The 17446-nt window shown below is 40.8% G+C and overlaps 1 protein-coding gene across 1 annotated transcript in view; it reads left to right on the forward strand.

Annotated features, from left to right (window-relative positions):
- LOC119732168 (procollagen-lysine,2-oxoglutarate 5-dioxygenase 1-like) overlaps window positions 1-17446 on the forward strand; it is a 41777-nt gene that overhangs the window by 9034 nt on the left and 15297 nt on the right. Inside the window, exons 5-17 of the mRNA XM_038205582.1 lie at window positions 1923-2084; window positions 3414-3477; window positions 3940-4037; window positions 5080-5181; window positions 6890-7021; window positions 8161-8282; window positions 9658-9759; window positions 10715-10840; window positions 12627-12762; window positions 13462-13575; window positions 13988-14056; window positions 15405-15509; window positions 16041-16187. Of these exons, the coding sequence (XP_038061510.1) occupies window positions 1923-2084; window positions 3414-3477; window positions 3940-4037; window positions 5080-5181; window positions 6890-7021; window positions 8161-8282; window positions 9658-9759; window positions 10715-10840; window positions 12627-12762; window positions 13462-13575; window positions 13988-14056; window positions 15405-15509; window positions 16041-16187 (1479 nt within the window). The remainder of the gene's footprint in view (window positions 1-1922; window positions 2085-3413; window positions 3478-3939; window positions 4038-5079; window positions 5182-6889; window positions 7022-8160; window positions 8283-9657; window positions 9760-10714; window positions 10841-12626; window positions 12763-13461; window positions 13576-13987; window positions 14057-15404; window positions 15510-16040; window positions 16188-17446) is intronic.

Raw genomic sequence — 17446 nt, forward strand, 5'->3', positions numbered from 1 at the left:
ATAGAGTCTGTGTAATTGCAAGTCATAGCCACGTGAATTTGGATGTGGCTTATATTGGCACTGGCACAGCGCCCTCTTTTGGCTACAGGTGTGCCAGGTGAGAATGGCCTTATGGTAGCAGACCAGTAAATAAACTTCCATAGACCCCAATGGTAAATGCTCCCATTTCAGAAATTCAGGAAAAATACTCACAACTCTCTAAGGTGTTCGAGACACACATCAAATTAAAGCTTATTTCATCATCTTTCATTTTCTGTTCAATTTACGGGGGGTCATCTGATGACTTTTAGGAGAAATTTCCATCTGAAGATGATCACCCCTGAAAATAGTCCTGAAGCCCATCGCCATTTTGAAAAAAACGATGCCTACACTCCATTGCAAAATAGAGCGCTTTTAGGGTCCAAATTACATCCAAATTACACAGAACTGCAAGCTCCCAGTCCTGTGCACGGCTTCCACCCATATTTTTTACAAACCCTCAAGTTCATGGCCCACAGCATGCTCAAATACTGAAGATTTTGAGGGCATGCAAATCGTGATTTGGCCGGCATAGGCAATTTCGGACCGATTTACGGGTCTGCACCCTATTATGCACGAGTTGGCCATATTTGTCGAGTTCCCTGAATGTATATCATTAATTGTTAACTGTTGAATGGGATGGCGCCAGACTATTCATGCAGGCATAATGCAGCCTTATTTTACTGTCATTTGTTTAAAATCTGGCTTTAGACAATAGGGAATGTTTAATTACAAATTTCAAATTATTCATTGAAGCAGACTGGAATTAATTAGTAATCAACTTGCTTTCATCTTTCTTCGCAAGTTCCAAAAATTAAGATTTTACCACGCTTTCAATTCAATATGGCCGACTCGTGCATAAGGCCCATACTACTAGGGGGGACATTCTAGTCTGGTTCCCTGTCCGAATTGTCCTTCTGACTTCAGATATGGGGACAGGTAGTTAGCAGTGAATCCAGAATGCATGTGTGCTTTATATTCCGAGAAAACAATATTCTAGGATCTCGGATTCAATTCAGAAGTTGTCGAGTCATGTTTTGAATCGTGCCCACAATCAGCATATTGCAGCTACGCTACGTCACGCACTTGACCGACGAATTATAGCAACCATGCACGTGTGTACGTCCTGCCAACGCATGCGCACACCCAATCACGGCTTCACCTAATTAAAAATGAACTACTAATGGACATTTCCAAAAATGCGTCTTTGGAAATTTCCTTCTTTTGTTGTTTCCTTAAAAATGACAGCATGCCAGACAAAAATTTACAGGGAGTTTAGTGCCGTTACTATCTTTAAAGGGAATATACAACATTTGCAAACATCGAAAAATAAAACTACCAAGTTTTTAAGAAATACCTTACTAGGATGTTGGTAAATGAGAGTCTAAAGCATCCTGTAAAATTATGGCACCTGGTGTGAAGTCATTTTCAAGAAAATGGTATTTTTGTATACATTTCCAACGGTGATCGGCTGACCACCGTTGGAAAAACCTAACTATATTTCAACTACTGCTCCAAATTTACCTTTTTTCAGTCCAAATTTTGTTTGGTATTGGCTACATGTTCATGAACGGGTGCAGGCCAGCTAGACTGGTTCCCTTACCTTACAATTTTCTGGCAACTATAAATTGATCTATTTCATCTTTAGTGGAGTCAGGGAACCAGACTACTTGAACAATTTTGTTTTTCTTGGTTTTTCCAGCATTTTCGAACATAAAACTTCAAACATGTCAGTGTAACAATATTTGATATATTATACTAACCCCTCAAATACTCCATTTCTGAAAATTACAGCAAAAGCCAATGATGTACATTCCCTTTAAACCAAGTAAGCTTTTCAACAAAAATGTTGTCAGTTACTTTTTGGATAACTGCAAATGATCTACTCTACCTTTGAACCGCAGCCTGACTACCCTCAAGTTGAGGCAGGCTACCCCTTCCTGTGCTCAGGGATGTACATCGGTTACGCACCGTACATCTGGAAGGCCCTCACATGGCGAGATATCACCGACGATGGGGACGACCAACTCTTCTTCACCTATCTTTATTTGAATCAAGTCAAACGAGTAAGTGTGAGAGACCTGTTGTCAAGTCTTCACTAATCCTTAAAAAACAACGACAAGTCGAAAAATCTATTCATTGGTTCAAACCCAGCTTTCTGTTGTCACCTTTACAATTAAAAAACTTTCAATCTCATGCCTAGTGACCTTTCTGTTAAGTTTTTAGTGTTAATCACATACACGTACTTTCTATTTGGTTTTTTAGTAGCCCTAACAGTCCTTAGTCCTCCAATTTTTATACGATTTTGCACACCCCCTAGGGAGTTAGGGTTAGTGGAATTTTTAAAGATAATGTTAAGCTTGAAATACGTGTCAGGTTCTTTAACTTTTTTAATTTGAATAGTTCATTAGACTACATTGTTATTATATATACCTGCAGCCGATTTTCACGAAAAAGTGCGCAGCTTGTGCCAATGCGTAGGACTTACGCAACAAATTTGTTGCGCAGTTGCGAAATAAACTTACGATCGTTTTCACGAACCTTGGCGTAGCTGCGCAATGTTTTAAATAATCTAAACATGGACAAGGATAATTACAGCATTTAAGATGGCTGTTTGTGTATGAATTTGCTCGTTCATGAAACAGTCATTGAATCACTTTAGCCCGCCATATTGAAAATAACTTTGTTCGACATTTTTTAGAATCGTGCGGCAACTCTAAAAATTCAGTCAAGAGTAAAATAGCAATTCATGTACTAACACAGAACTGTAAGTGTCTTCTATTAACGTTATGATTTATTTGTAAGGTCCGAAATTTTGGGTCCGAAATTTTGGATTCTGAAATTTTGGGTCCGAAATTTTGGTTTGAAATTTTGGGTCCAAAATAGATCATTTTTAGTTGCTGTGCCACAACTTACGCCGCCTAAAATGATTGCGCAAGTTACGCCATAAATGCCTTGTGCAGTTGCGGACTTGCGCATTGTGAGACTTTCGTGAAATGCGTCACAAGTGAAATGTTCCGCAGCGTAAAATGCTGCGCAACTTTTTTTGGCGTAATTTTGGTGAGATCGGCTGTTGGTAATGGAACAAAGGATTGCTCAAAAGCGCAATAGGCACTGTAGCTCGCAAGCCTGAAGAAACCTGTAGAGAGAAGACAACGAGAAGAAATTACAGTTTTAGAGGTGGGAGGAAAACCCCAGAAGAATATTCTGGGAAAACCCTCGGAATCAGGCAGGGACTGAAAACCCAATCCACATATTGGCCCAGGCGGGATTCAAACCCGGGTCACAGCGGTGGAAGGCGAGGAAAGTACCGCTACGCCGACCTGACCAAATGTATAGTTTTTACACGTTTATTGAATTATATTTATATTTTTATTTTGTTTTCAATTTTACAGAAAAATTGGCGAATTGGGCTCGATAATAAAGCAGTTCTCTTCCAGAATATGAACGGGGCCCACGGTACGGTATTTCAACTCTAAGCACCGTCTACATCATAATTTTCAACAATCGATATATCGGAAATCCAATATCAAAAATATTCGATATAACGATTATCCCACGTAAAAGTTAAAGACCATAAAGTTGAACTTTTTTTTTAAAAGTCCCAATTTTCCATGGCTTTCTCTGGAGCAGATTGCTCAATTTTTTTCAAACAAATCTTAGCTCTGAGAGTTTGTCCAGAACTTTAAAAAAAAAAATTTTGTATAGTTTTACATTGGGGGAGACCGCGAATTCCAGTAGGAATTTGTTTTCGTTAAAAAATGTTGGCTGGTGTCATGCGGAACAGCCAATACAAGGATCCACATGGATTGTAAAGGATTGGGGGGGGGGGTGTTAATAACATGAAACTGTTAATAGTTGTCAGGTTTTACCAGTACCAAAATTATTACTTTTTTTTTCAATTTATTTTGTGTTCTTCAGGTGATATTTCGATACGTTTCCAAAACAACAACAGTGTAATTTTCAACAACAAGTATGAAACAAACCCGGCAGTTCTACATGGAAACGGCAGATCTAAGGTAGGCATGCGGCACGTTGTTCGTCCAAATCAATGTTGAAATGTATTTCCTTTAAAGGGAAGTTACAACATTTGCGAACATCACAAAACGAAAAGATCAAATTATCACGAAATACCTGGATTGTTAGGGAATGACAGTCTAAAGCTTCCTGTAAAATCGTGGCTCCTGGTGTGCTGACATTTTCAAGAAAACTTGTATTTTTCCAACGCTTGTCGGCCGACCAACGTTGGAGAAAACTGGCTTTTTGTCAAAAACTGCATCTTATTTTTCATAATTAGTTATTGCGCATATTCTTTGTAATTGATTACACACCTGTGAAGGGGTACAACCCTGCTAGATTGATTCTCTGACCTTACAATTCCCCAAAGTCTATAAATTGCTCCGTTTCATTTTAAGTGGGGTCAGGGAAGCAGACTACATGAACATGTTTGGTTTTCTTGGTTTTTCCAGCATCTACAAGCCCAAAACTTGAAGCTAGTCATTTCAACAATATTTGCTATATTACTGATCCTCCAAATTCATTTATTTCTGAAAATTGCAGCAACAGCAAATGTTGTAGATTCCCTTTAATGAGATATAATTGCAATACAGTTGAATTTTATTATAATGACTAGTATGGGGTTCATAAAAGTTTAGTTCGGTACGAGGGAGTGTGGCCTAGTGGTTAGGATTTGTGACTCATGATCAGAGGGTCAGGGGTTCGAATCCAGCTGCTGGCCATATGTTGTGTCCTTGGGCAAGCCACTTCACTCCCATGTCCTTCTCTCCACACAAATGTTTAAAGTGGTACCAGCATTAGCTGGGGAGTAACCTGTGATGGACTAGCATTCCATCCAGGGGGAATTCAATGTAGAAATATTCTCAGTCGTTTCATGCCACTGAAACCGGAAACAGGAGATAAACGCCGGCCAAATTGGCTTGTGACAGACTTTTACTGACAGACGTTTACCGTATTATTTTCAACCCAGCTATACAAAGGGCAGCTCCCATTACCACAGCTTTAGATTCCATTCTCTTATTATTTCTTCTTCCGTATTTTCAGACCATGTTGAATAACTTTGGCAACTATTTAGCCTACCATTGGACGCCTGAAGAGGGCTGCGTGGCCTGTGAAGAAGATACCTTCAGTCTGGCCAATGTCACGGTATGTGTCAGGATTCCCCCACACTCCCAACCCCACCTCCACCCCACCCTCCACCTCCCCATCCCCCACCACCCATCCCCCCACCACCCACCCCAACCCCTTACCCACCCCCACCCCCACCCCCACCCCCACCCCACCACCCCACCTCCCAACCCCACCTCCCAACCCCACCCCACCCCCTCCACATATTTACCAAGAACGTAGAGAAACACATGAAGCAAAAAGCAAGTCTAAAACCTATTTAGTACTGTACAAGTGTAAAATATGTTGAAAGAAGGATCTGGTACCTGGTCTTTGTTTGTATACATTTACTTCATAGTCCTGTCACCAGACTACTCAGTGGTCCCATTAATTGACATCTTAAATACCCTAGACCTGACTTGTTAGAAGCTTATAGCTGAATCTCTGCAATACAATTGTTCATTTAAATCCAGTTAGCGAGCCTATATTGTATATAGCCAATGCCCTTAGGTACTTGTCGGTTTTTGTTTGTTCACATCTGTAAGTTAAACTTAGCTTTTGTAAGCAACATGTGCACTGAGCCCTGTTGGTATTTTTGTCTCCCAATCTTATGCCCTCTCTTTTATCTTCTTTCTGTAGGCTCAATGCACGTGTTTGCTTAATATAGGGACCATTGCTTACAAGCTTTGCTTCTTAATGGATCCCTCTGCAGTATCACTTGTTCGTTAATTGCATCTTTATATATCCAATTATTTATTTATTTATATATTACTTTCTATGATTAACTTTTGTTGGATTAATACTGTGGAAATAAATAAACCTGAAACCTGAAACCTGAATGGGAAATTCCAGCGTTATGCAATGTCCGTAACAGAGCTTTAAAGAGCTCAGTGAATAAACCTTGATTTTAATCTTATGGGCTCCGTGCGCCAACGAAAGAGGGCGCCCTTTTACCTAGCAACGACGTCCCATGGGCGGGACATTTAGCTGGTTGACGCGCACCGTTCCTTGTGTGTGACGCACGTACACCAGGGGATTTGTACTATGTACACGCAGTGGTACAGCCGCGCGTCGCGGCAAAATTGCAGTCAGGCAAGATGGCGTCATTCGGTCACCCCCAACTGTACTTTCTGTGCCGGTGAGGGGGTATTTCCATCATTTAGTAATGGTCCAGGAGATTACAGACTAGGAGTTTGGATCATTTCTCTGAATCGTTAATTAGGTATCATGGTTAACTGGCTCTGTCACGGACATTACACTGCTGTAATTGCCCTTATGCTTTTATGTTGCATGTTTTTTACCACGCTGCGTCATACAACTGCTATGTTACACGAACACTCATCGCGGTCGTAAGTAACGCGCGTCACGCAGCTGCCCTTGTGCGTTTGATGCATCAACGAACTGCGTTGAGATATATGGCAAGCAAATTCAGGCGAATGTCAGGACTGTGGTCCAACTTTGTGAAAAGAAAATTACCATTTACTATTTGGTCTTAGGTTTCAGATATGAATCGCATGGCTCCGTTTTTTTCCTGAAAAATGTTGAAGAAAACTTGGCTTAAGTGTAATAGTGAATTTTGTGATATCCAATATCGGTCTAAATATGAAGCAGAGCAAATGCTTAAAGTGCCAGCTAATGTAAAAAAAAAATAAAAAAATGAATTAAGAAAAATAAAGACAAATGAAAACAAAAAAAATAAGTTTAAGGGCAATGTTTCACTTACAGACTTTTTTTCTTCGTTGTTTAGGAAGATGACTTTCCACCAGTTCTGGTGGCGCTGTTTATTGAAGTGCCCACGCCATTCCTGGACGATTTCTTTGACCAAGTTGAAGCGTTGGACTACCCCAAGAAGAAAATTGATCTGTTCCTTCATAACCAAGTAAGATAAGACAATTCTTAGCTGCATTTAGTCCAACAAATGAGACGTTCAGTTAGTTTAGCTAAAACCCGAATACTACACATTGTAAAAAATGTGAAATTTGGATTAACTTTGTCAGGCTTATAGGATGACATTAAAAGACAAACCAGTGTGGGGCAGCCCTACCCCAGGGGTAGGTATTGTCGCTTTCAGTGATACCAAATCCCCACCCCTTGGGAACCATTTCCAGTACAAAAGATTGGGAGTGAATTAGATTTTAAAACAAAGAGAGAAGACTAAACTCAGTACCTGTGGTCCAAAACTGATGAGAACCCCACCAAAGGGGCGAGGCATACCATGAAAAAGAGGGTGGGATGGAACACTTGAAAGGTGCATTATTTCTATAGACTAATTCGGCGAATCAAAATTAGAAGCCAGTTTTGAGGTGGATCCACGTCCGCGAGCACACTGCACGCGTTCTTAAAGGGAAAATACAACATTTGCAAACATCAAAAAATAAAACTACATAATCAGTTTGAAATACCTTACTGGACTGTTAGTGAATGACAGTGTAAAGCATCCTGTAAAATCATGGCACCTGATATACTGTCATTTTCAAGAAAAGTGGTATTTTTGTATCAATTTCCAACGCTGGTCGGCCGACCAGCGTTTGAAAAAACTGGCTTTTTTTCAAATACTGGCCCCAATTGACCATCGCACTTGTTTGCAATCGATTACACACCTATGAACGGGTACAAGCCAGCTAGACTGGTTCCCTGACCTTACAATTCCCCAATGTATGTAAACTGCTCTGTTTCTTCTTATATGGAGTCAGGGAACCAGACTACAGGAAAATGATAGTTTTTCTTGGTTTTTATAGCATTTTCGAACCCAAAACCTCAAAAATGTCAGTGTAACTATATTTGCTATATATTTCCAACCCCCCCAATTCCATCCATTTCAGAAAATTTCAGCAAAAGCAAATGATGTATATTCCCTTCAAAGATGAGGCATTTTGGTATAAACCCTATTGTTCGAAAGAGCCCATAGTGCGTGCCTACTACCTGAGCGCAAGCCTGGTTCCGCCTCAAAAATGGCTTCCACTTTTGTTCGCAAAAGTAGTCTACGCTCAAATTGCCATTTTCTTTTTAATTCCACAGCCTAAACACCGTTTGAACAGAGTGGCTAGGTTTGTCAAGAAAGCCAAGGAGATGTACCGGTCGGTCAAGCTCTACTCCCCAGCCAAGAACTTGACAGAAGAACAAGGCAGGAACAAGGGCCTGTGAGTGCAATACTCAAGTTTATTAATTGATGGCAAGATTATTTTTGGCCGCAAAACATCATTTTTGAAAAAGACAACAAATATCAGCCAAATTTTAAACTCAAGTCAAACACCACAAATACTGACTCTTTGAAACTGTACTGTACAATATTTGTACAACAACTCTCACCGTAACTTCATATTTCGCAACACTCTGAGGTCCTGCCATAGAGTGATATTTGCTGTGACGACAGGCCAGTGTGACAACAGGCCAAGTACAGTGGCCAAGTTCAAGTTCAACAAACAGTTTGAACAAAACCAATGGGAACCACTGACGCGTATACATGTCCACCGCCAGAGACTCTGGGAAAGCTTGACAATTTAACTTGACGATACACATTGCCAGATCGTGTCTACATGTCCTGTGGCATGAGCTGGTCTTGGCAAGTCCATCACAAGTCCAGTCAGTGGTTTTTTTATCTACAGCACATATCGTCAATGGATCACGATTATTCATCTAGTTTGATGTTTATTCATAAGAAAATAACAATGATTATAAGATGGAATTTTGCGTCGGGGTGATATAAATCAAATTAGGTTTTGCCCTTCACCGACGTTAAAGGGCAAAACCTAATTTGATTTAATAACAATGATGTCACACCATTGCTATCACTCAGTCATGCATGTACATTAAAGCATTTCAAAAAACGGCTTTCGTCAAGCTACCACAGTGGCCTAGTGGATAGTGGAATGAACTATGGATTGCAAGATCTGTGGTTCGAACCCATGTCCATTTTTCGTCAAATATTTTTGTTGGTTGGGATAAGCGTAATTGAAAGGAAAACACTACAAGAACCTAAGTTTCTTCCATCCACACAGCGTGATAAATAGTCATGTTAGGTGCGTGATTGGTTAAAATATGATATATGCTACAAAAAAACAAAAAAACATGTCCAGTCACAAGTAAATCATGAGTCCAGTCACACGTAAAAATCACCCTCTTGATTACGGACAGAGCACACTGTCTGAAAAGTCGAGTTCTACACGCAACCAACCGGTTCTTTTCAGAACCACACATCTTCCCAGAAGAGATTTCTTTCCACATGGTGTTACCCGCAATCTTTCTACTTTATCTCATCTGCCATGCAAAGCTTCAAGTCATATATAAAAATCACAATTCTAGGAATGCCTTTGTCAAAGCTCACTTGAATAGCTTGTGTGTTGAATTGGGACTGGAGGACTTGTGATGGACTAGACTACATCACTACCATGCAGTAAAATACAGCATTTCATTCTGGGGATATTTGTGGGGAAGTTGTTTCCTGTAAAGCGTTTATTTCAAATTTGCCAGTTATTGGGGGTTAAAGCAGTCAAACCTTTTGTTTTATTGTTCCAGTCAGCACTGCAATGATCTGAAGTGTGACTACTATTTCAGCTGGGATGCCGACGTGCGACTGACCAACCCCAAAACACTCCAGCTTCTCATTGAACAAAACAGGTATACATTTGTCTTCCCAATTATTTCGTCCGTACAGATCCACTAATGTCTGCCTGATGATGGTTTGACGAATTGCAGATGTTATCAATGTCCGGCATGCGTAAAGACAAATGTCCGACATGCGTGCACAGGTAATGCATGTGGTCTAGCGGTAGAGCACAGGATTCATGATCGTGAGATTGTGGTTCGAGCCCCGCCGTGGCCATGCGTGTTGTGCCCTTGAGTAAGGCGCTTTACCTCAATTACTCCTCTCAACCCAGGTGTTAATAATAATAATAATAACTGTATAGCGCTTTTTGCCAGAGGATACAAAGCGCTGGGGGAGAATGCAACCAAAGCCAGGTAAATGAAGTATATGAACATTATGAGACCCATTATGTTGCACCTTATAAGGGTTTACAAGGTGCTGCGGCGCATAATTGCTGCCACTGCCAGAAACACCGGGGCAAACCCCTTCTCTTAGCGACAAGTGTTACTGGGTTCTTTAACGTGCATTACACAACACACAGGACCTACGGCTTAACGTCCCATCCGAAGGACGAAGCAATAATGGTAAAGTGCCTTGCTCAAGAGCATAAGCACCATGTTCCCAAGGTCAGGATTCGAACCCGAGTCGAACACCGTAACCAATGGGTACCAGCATTGACATTGAGGACTCGTGACTCGCGAGTCATGCATTCTTATTAAACCTACAATACCGGGGTTTTTTTCAGAATTAATCAAAACAAAAGGCTGATGTTCATTTTTTGGTTGCCATGGCAAGGAATAACATTTATCACAAATTACGTACTTGTCAGTAATTTCTTGAGGTATATAAACCCAATGATCCGTGGAGTGTTATATTTTCCGACACCCCTTGCCTAGGGAAAATAGAACACTCCACAGTTAACCGAGGGAATCTATTTTTACTATACCCCTCAAAAGCATTCAATATTTGTGTACTATTGCCCCATAGATCAGTCATAGCACCTATTGCCCGCAAGGAAGGCAAACTGTGGAGTAACTTCTGGGGCGACGTCAACCGGGATGGGTTCTACTCCAGATCCGAGGACTACGTAGACATCATCAAAGATTATAAAATGTAAGCATGGACTTTTTCTAAAACATTTCTTTGTATTTTATATCAAATTCAATCATGTCGTTTAAGAAGTGGTCACGAAAGGGCCATCCATTGTTCATTTACAGCAGTGTTGTTGACTTGAGTTGCTGACTCGGACTCGAATCCAACTCGAGTCGCTATTTTTTTTACTTGACTTGACTTGACTTGAACAAAAAAAAGACTTGCGACTTGACTAGACTTGGAAAAAATGAACTTGCGACTTGACTTGACTTGTGAATTGTCTTGACTTTTGAATTGTCTAAACTTGTGGAAAATTGACTCGTGAATTGTCTTGACTTGAGTTGTGACTTGTCTTGACTTGTGAAAAATTGACTTACGACTTGACTTGACTTATGATTTGACCTGACTTGTGATTTGACGTGACTTGTGACTTGCGACTTGACTAGACTTGTGGCTTGACTTGACTTGACTTGTGACTTGTCTTGACTTGTGACTTGTCTTGACTTGTGACTTGACTTGACTTGTGAAAGATTGACTTGTGAATTGTCTTGACTTGCGACTTGACTTGACTTGTGACTTGACTTGACTTGTGAAAGATTGACTTGTGAATCGTCTTGACTTGCGACTTGACTTGAGTTGTGACTTGTCTTGACTTGTGAAAAATTGACTTACGACTTGACTTGACTTATGATTTGACTTGACTTGTGATTTGACTTGACTTGTGACTTGCGACTTGACTAGACTTGTGGCTTGACTTGACTTGACTTGTGACTTGTCTTGACTTGTGACTTGACTTGACTTGTGAAAGATTGACTTGTGACTTGTCTTGACTTGTGACTTGACTTGACTTGTGAAAGATTGACTTGTGAATTGTCTTGACTTGCGACTTGACTTGACTTGTGACTTGACTTGACTTGTGAAAGATTGACTTGTGAATTGTTTTGACTTGTGACTTGACTTGACTTGTGACTTGACTTGACTTGACTTGTGACTTGACTTGACATGTGACTTGTCTTGACTTGTGACTTGTGTTGACTTGTGAAAGATTGACATGTGACTTGACTTGACTTGACTTGTGACTTGTCTTGACTTGTGACTTGACTTGATTTGTGACTTGTCTTGATTTGTGACTTGTCTTGATTTGTGACTTGTCTTGATTTGTGACTTGTCTTGACTTGTGAAAAATGGACTTGTGACTTGACTTGACTTGTGACTTGACTTGACTTGTGACTTGACTTGACTTGTGACTTGACTTGACTTGTGACTTGTCTTGACATGTGAAAAATGGACTTGTGACTTGACTTGACTTGTGACTTGTCTTGACATGTGAAAAATGGACTTGTGACTTGACTTGACTTGTGACTTGACCTGACTTGTGAAAAATTGACTTGATTACAATATGGTATGGAGACCATACCTAGCATGGAACTAGTCTTGGCCCAAGACCAGATCTATATTTTATTTCCCTACATGCAGCTAGTCCGTGACAACCACGGCAAAGCCTCCATGGTGGTCGAGGTCTCACGATCAACAAGATGAATCAAACTCAGCCTTGGGAATATTGGCAGTGCTACCCATCTAATTTTGAGCATACTTCATGCACACGCGTCAGCTTGAATACAGTGCAGGTGCGGTAGGCTCAAAATTTACTGGGTAGCTCTGCCAAGATTCCCAAGGCTGGATTCAATTCATCGTGTTGATAGTGACCTCCACTGCGGAAGCTTCAATGAACCAGCTGTATGAAGGAAAAACAATCCAGGCTTGGACTAAGACTAGCATTGAACTATATTTGGTTTTGGTATTGCAGCGGGTTGTGGAATGTAGCCTTCATCTCCAGCGTGTACCTGATCCACGGCAGCAAGATCCACGCTCCACACACGCCAACCTTTGAGATAGACGACATGGATCCGGACATGGCGCTCTGTAAACAGCTGCGAGACAAGGTTAGCCCCTTCAGCTAATGCTGTGCATTTTCAAATAATTTAATATTCAATTATTCATACTTGGATTGGAGCGGATATTTGAATATTCGCAACACGCCCATCAAATTGAACATATTTTAAAAATAGTTTTAAAGACGCAGCTTAAGTCAATATTCTCAACAGGAACTCTCAAATCACGTGTGTGAAGTGACTCTCAACCAAATTGAAGGTTTGACAAACGATAAAACCTCGGAAATTACACATTTAAAATAACAGATGTTTTTGCGTTGTCTTCTCGAGAATATTTGAATCGGAAAAATCCTGGGTTTTTTGGGGGGGGTCTTTCTTTTCCCCCATCTTACAGTGAGGGGGGGGGGGGCAGATTCCTCCCAGTCTGATCTTTGAAATGTAATGACAGAGTTATTTTGAAACTGTTATGCTAGTAGAATTAATCATGCTTGGTATATAAGCAAAGTTTTAGCTCAATCGGGAGAATATTAATTTTAAAAAGTAAGACTTGAGGCTTTGCATGGTGGAGATAATAATGAATGAAAGGTTTGCGGAAACACCATGTGCGAATAATTTCTCATACTGAGAAAATGGTTCTGAAAAGAACCAGAGGTATAAAATCGATGTTCCGGTTGGACTTCGTTTTTTAAGATGGAATGTACATGTAGATTTCAAGTTTCCTCCTTCATTTCCCGTTTACTCGTTATTCAGGGTGTGTTCATGTATGCCACCAACATGCACTACTTTGGTTATCTGGTAGTGACGGAGTACTGTGAAACAGAGCATCTCCACAATGACTTGTGGGAAATCGGAAGCAATCGCAAGGTAGGAGAAAGCTTGAGGTCTATGAGTGGATACGTCCATGTACATCATAACTAAGGAGTTAACGAAATCTTGGATTTGTCACCAGCTTTGCCTCTGCCTCAAGATTCAGTACAATCCTGCCACATTCAAAACTTGTGAAAATACACCAACCGTTTGCCTAACGATTTGTGTCTGGTTAGCAGAAAACTACGACAAATTATTGTACTGGAGTCTGTCAAGCCAGTAAACTATAGAGCAATAAGCTTGAGCCGGAGCTGGATACAACACCAAGATTTCGAAAACACTATAGCCGGGGTTTCAAGTGATTTTTGTGCATTTTGTACCAATGGGCTTGCCATACACAAAGAGTTACTCTTGATATGTTGCCGTGACTCATATTCGCTTTTTTCATTTTTATCGCCTATTTTCTCAGGATTGGGAGCGTCATTTCATCCATCCCGATTACTACAAAGCAGCTGAACCGGGAGTAGAGGTCAAACAGGTACTGTAGGGCACTTATCTGACCTTTGACCTTGAGGTCAATAATCTGGAACTGGTTCCTGACATCAGCGGTCGGTACTCGGGTACCCGGTTCCGATGTACAGACCTAACTATATGAGTCTTTCCACCGGGTTGGGGAACAATGTGTGACATATGACCATATCATGAAAAGCATGAATGCCTTGCTAGCAGTTGCTCTACATAATATGTGCTGTTGGGTGTTTCACTACTGCAGAAAGTTTGAAATCATTTCAATGTATTTTGCCAAAAATATGAGAAAAATGTCACTCGGATGTAACATTGACACCATGTTACATCCAAATATTTTTTTTTTTTTATTTCTGTAAAACATTACCCAAAATTCACTTTATGTACTTCTTACTGTACATGCAACACACTAAGATAAACTTTTGTTATGGTAGTCGGGTATCAAATGGAGCAGAAATGATAGCTTGGTTGTGGACGTAACATTGACACCGTGTCAACCCCAAATGTCACACTTCCATTGAGTGATTTTGACACCATTACATCCACATTAAGATATCGTTTCTGCTATATCTGAGCCCTGACTATACCCAAACAAAAACTTTTCTTGGTGCATTAGGTGTCCAGTTATAAATATGCAATGTCAGTTTGCAATGTATGCAAGTATGCAATGTCATATTTTACATATGTGTAAAAAATGGCAAAAAAGACTATTTGGATGTAACATTGTTACATCCAAAGTCCATTCAACTGATTTCAAACTTTCTCAAGTATTAAATATAGACGTCAGAGGTCTATGTTTTGGATTGGCAGTTGTTTGCCGTCCCCCCATAGACTTGATCTCCTTCATTTGTCTTGAAGTGAACAACTGACAAATTTTGAATAATGCAAGTGAAGTAGGAATATTAACCCTAACTCCCTAGGCCTTTTTGCGAGGATGTATCCTCAATCCTGCAAAATCCTCCAATTGGCCTCATGGAAATATAGCCTCAATTCTGCAAATTCCTCCATTATTTCTTGAATATGGTCTTTGGAGGGTGACCACTGCCTGAATCCTGCAAAATCCTGCGGCAGTGACTGTCAATATGTTAAGGCTTGGCCAGTGACATCCTGGAGCAGTACGGAGGATTTCAAGCATAATCCAGGCATGTATTTATGCATGGCTGAGCAAAAACAACACAAGGTCCTGCCCAAGACCTTGACAAAGTGCATCCTACGAAATCAGTAACGCACTTTTGCCATGTAACCTCAATCCTCCATATACCTCCACTTTGGCAAAGAGGATTTTGAAGGATTCAGGGCGGTTAGGGTTAGGGTTAAACTTGCTTATGAAAACAAACTGTTCTCTCGTTGCTTTTGTGCAGGCTTGTCCGGACGTCTACACCTTCCCGATTTTCACCGAGGAGTTTACCACAAAGTTGATTGAAGAAATGGAGTTCTTCGGCCAGTGGTCCAGCGGTACAAATGAAGTAAGCTTGAGGAGAAGGAGTTTTATTCACTCATAATTGGACACCATAACTAATGTCAAACTGGTGTGCTGTCATGTTTAAAACATTAGTTAGGGCGATCTGATACACCGTGCCCTCTGGAGACATGCACACAGTAGGGAACAAAAGATTGTATACGTCTCCCCAGGGCAACTTCTATAGATGAATATGTCTCCGCAAGGTTTTCACGAAATAGATATATGGATTTTACTCAAAAACTAGGAATTTTCAAGGTGGGTTGATCTGTCGCAAATGGAAGAGTTTTAGAAAAGGGATATTAAGTCCGAATGTCAGCCAAGGAAATTAATTCTGGTTAAAGTAAGAGCATTGTGAAACTACACTTTCAAACTCGAAAACTTTACTACATGAGAACAAAGAAATGTCTCCATAAGGATACAAATTTCAGTATGCGCATCTACATGACGTTTAGCTCAAAATATGGTCTAAAAGCATGTATAATATTATTTATATTTATAAGTCAGTTATCAAGCTGCTGTCCGTCTATTTTCACAGGACCAGAGGTTAGCGGGCGGCTATGAGAACGTCCCCACGCGAGACATCCACATGCGACAGGTGGACTACGAGCGACATTTCCTGTACTTCCTGCGAGAGTTTATCAAACCGGTCTGCGAAAAGGTCTACCCCGGCTACGACTCCCGGGTGAGAAGATCGGTCCAAAACGAAAAAAAAAACTAGAGATCTATGTTTGTTTGCAACCGAACATAGGGCTTTTCTGCATAATTTTTTTTATGAGGTTATGCTTAGTACGTTTTGTCATCTTGACAACACTTGTCACTGAACATTTTGTCATTGTGGTCTTGGTTTGTACCAAGTTTGAAGTCAATCCGATGAAAGGAAGTGTACAATTTTTTGCACACTAGCTTCACTTTGGCACGTGTGAGGTGTGCTCGAAAATGTTTGGGCCTGGTGCAGAAATTCCCAAGACTTGATTTGATTTGTCCTGTTGATAGCACAATGGCAGCTAGGGGAACATAACATAAGTACTAAGACTAGCCTCTTCATCTCATTCAAGTCAAGTCTGTCACGAGTCAATGTGGCCCATCAGGCCGGTGTTTATCTCCGGTTTCAGTGTCGTGAAACACCTGAGAATATTTTTGTCCCCCCTGGATGGGATGCTATTCCATCGCCAGTTACTCCCCAGCTATAGGAGTATTTATACTCCTGGGTGGAGAGAGGCAAGTTGGGGTAAAGTGGCTTGCCCAAAGACACAACATATGGCAAGCAGCTGGATTCCAACCTCTGATCCTCTGATCGGTGACGTGAAATGACTGAGAATATTTCCGTTCCCCCTTGATGGGATTCAGGTCCATCGCAGTTTACTCCCCAGCTAATGCCGGTACCCATTTATACTCCTGGGTGGAGAGAGGCAAATTGGGGTGAAGTGGCTTGCCCAAGGACACAACATGTAGCCAGCAGCTGGATTCGAACCCCTGATCCTCTGATCATGAGCTAAAAACCTGCTAGGCCACACTTGTAGTGTTAAGTCAAAGACCTTGGCCCTGGCATGGTAGTCCATCGACGATAATTTTTCGGCCATTAACCCTAACCCCCTAGGCCCTTGTTGCTTACAACCATCCTCAATCCTCCAAAATCCTCCAAAATTTTGCAACTCCGCCTAAATTTTTCAAAATTGTCAGACAGTCCTGCCTCAAAATGCATTCATCCTCAATCCTCCAAAATCCTCCTCATCCCAAAACTTTGCACTCGTGTTTAAATGAAGGATAACCAACGCTAAATCCTTCAAAATCATCAGACAGTCCTGCCTCAAAATGCATTCATCCTCAATCCTCCAAAATCCTCTTGTGCTTCAATCACCATTCATCCTCAATCCTCCAAAATCCTCATGTGCTTCAATCACCATTCATCCTCAATCCTCCAGAATCCTCATTTGATTCAAT

This window comes from Patiria miniata, unplaced genomic scaffold, assembly GCF_015706575.1.
Source record: "Patiria miniata isolate m_02_andy unplaced genomic scaffold, ASM1570657v1 HiC_scaffold_24, whole genome shotgun sequence".
Taxonomy (NCBI): domain Eukaryota; kingdom Metazoa; phylum Echinodermata; class Asteroidea; order Valvatida; family Asterinidae; genus Patiria; species Patiria miniata.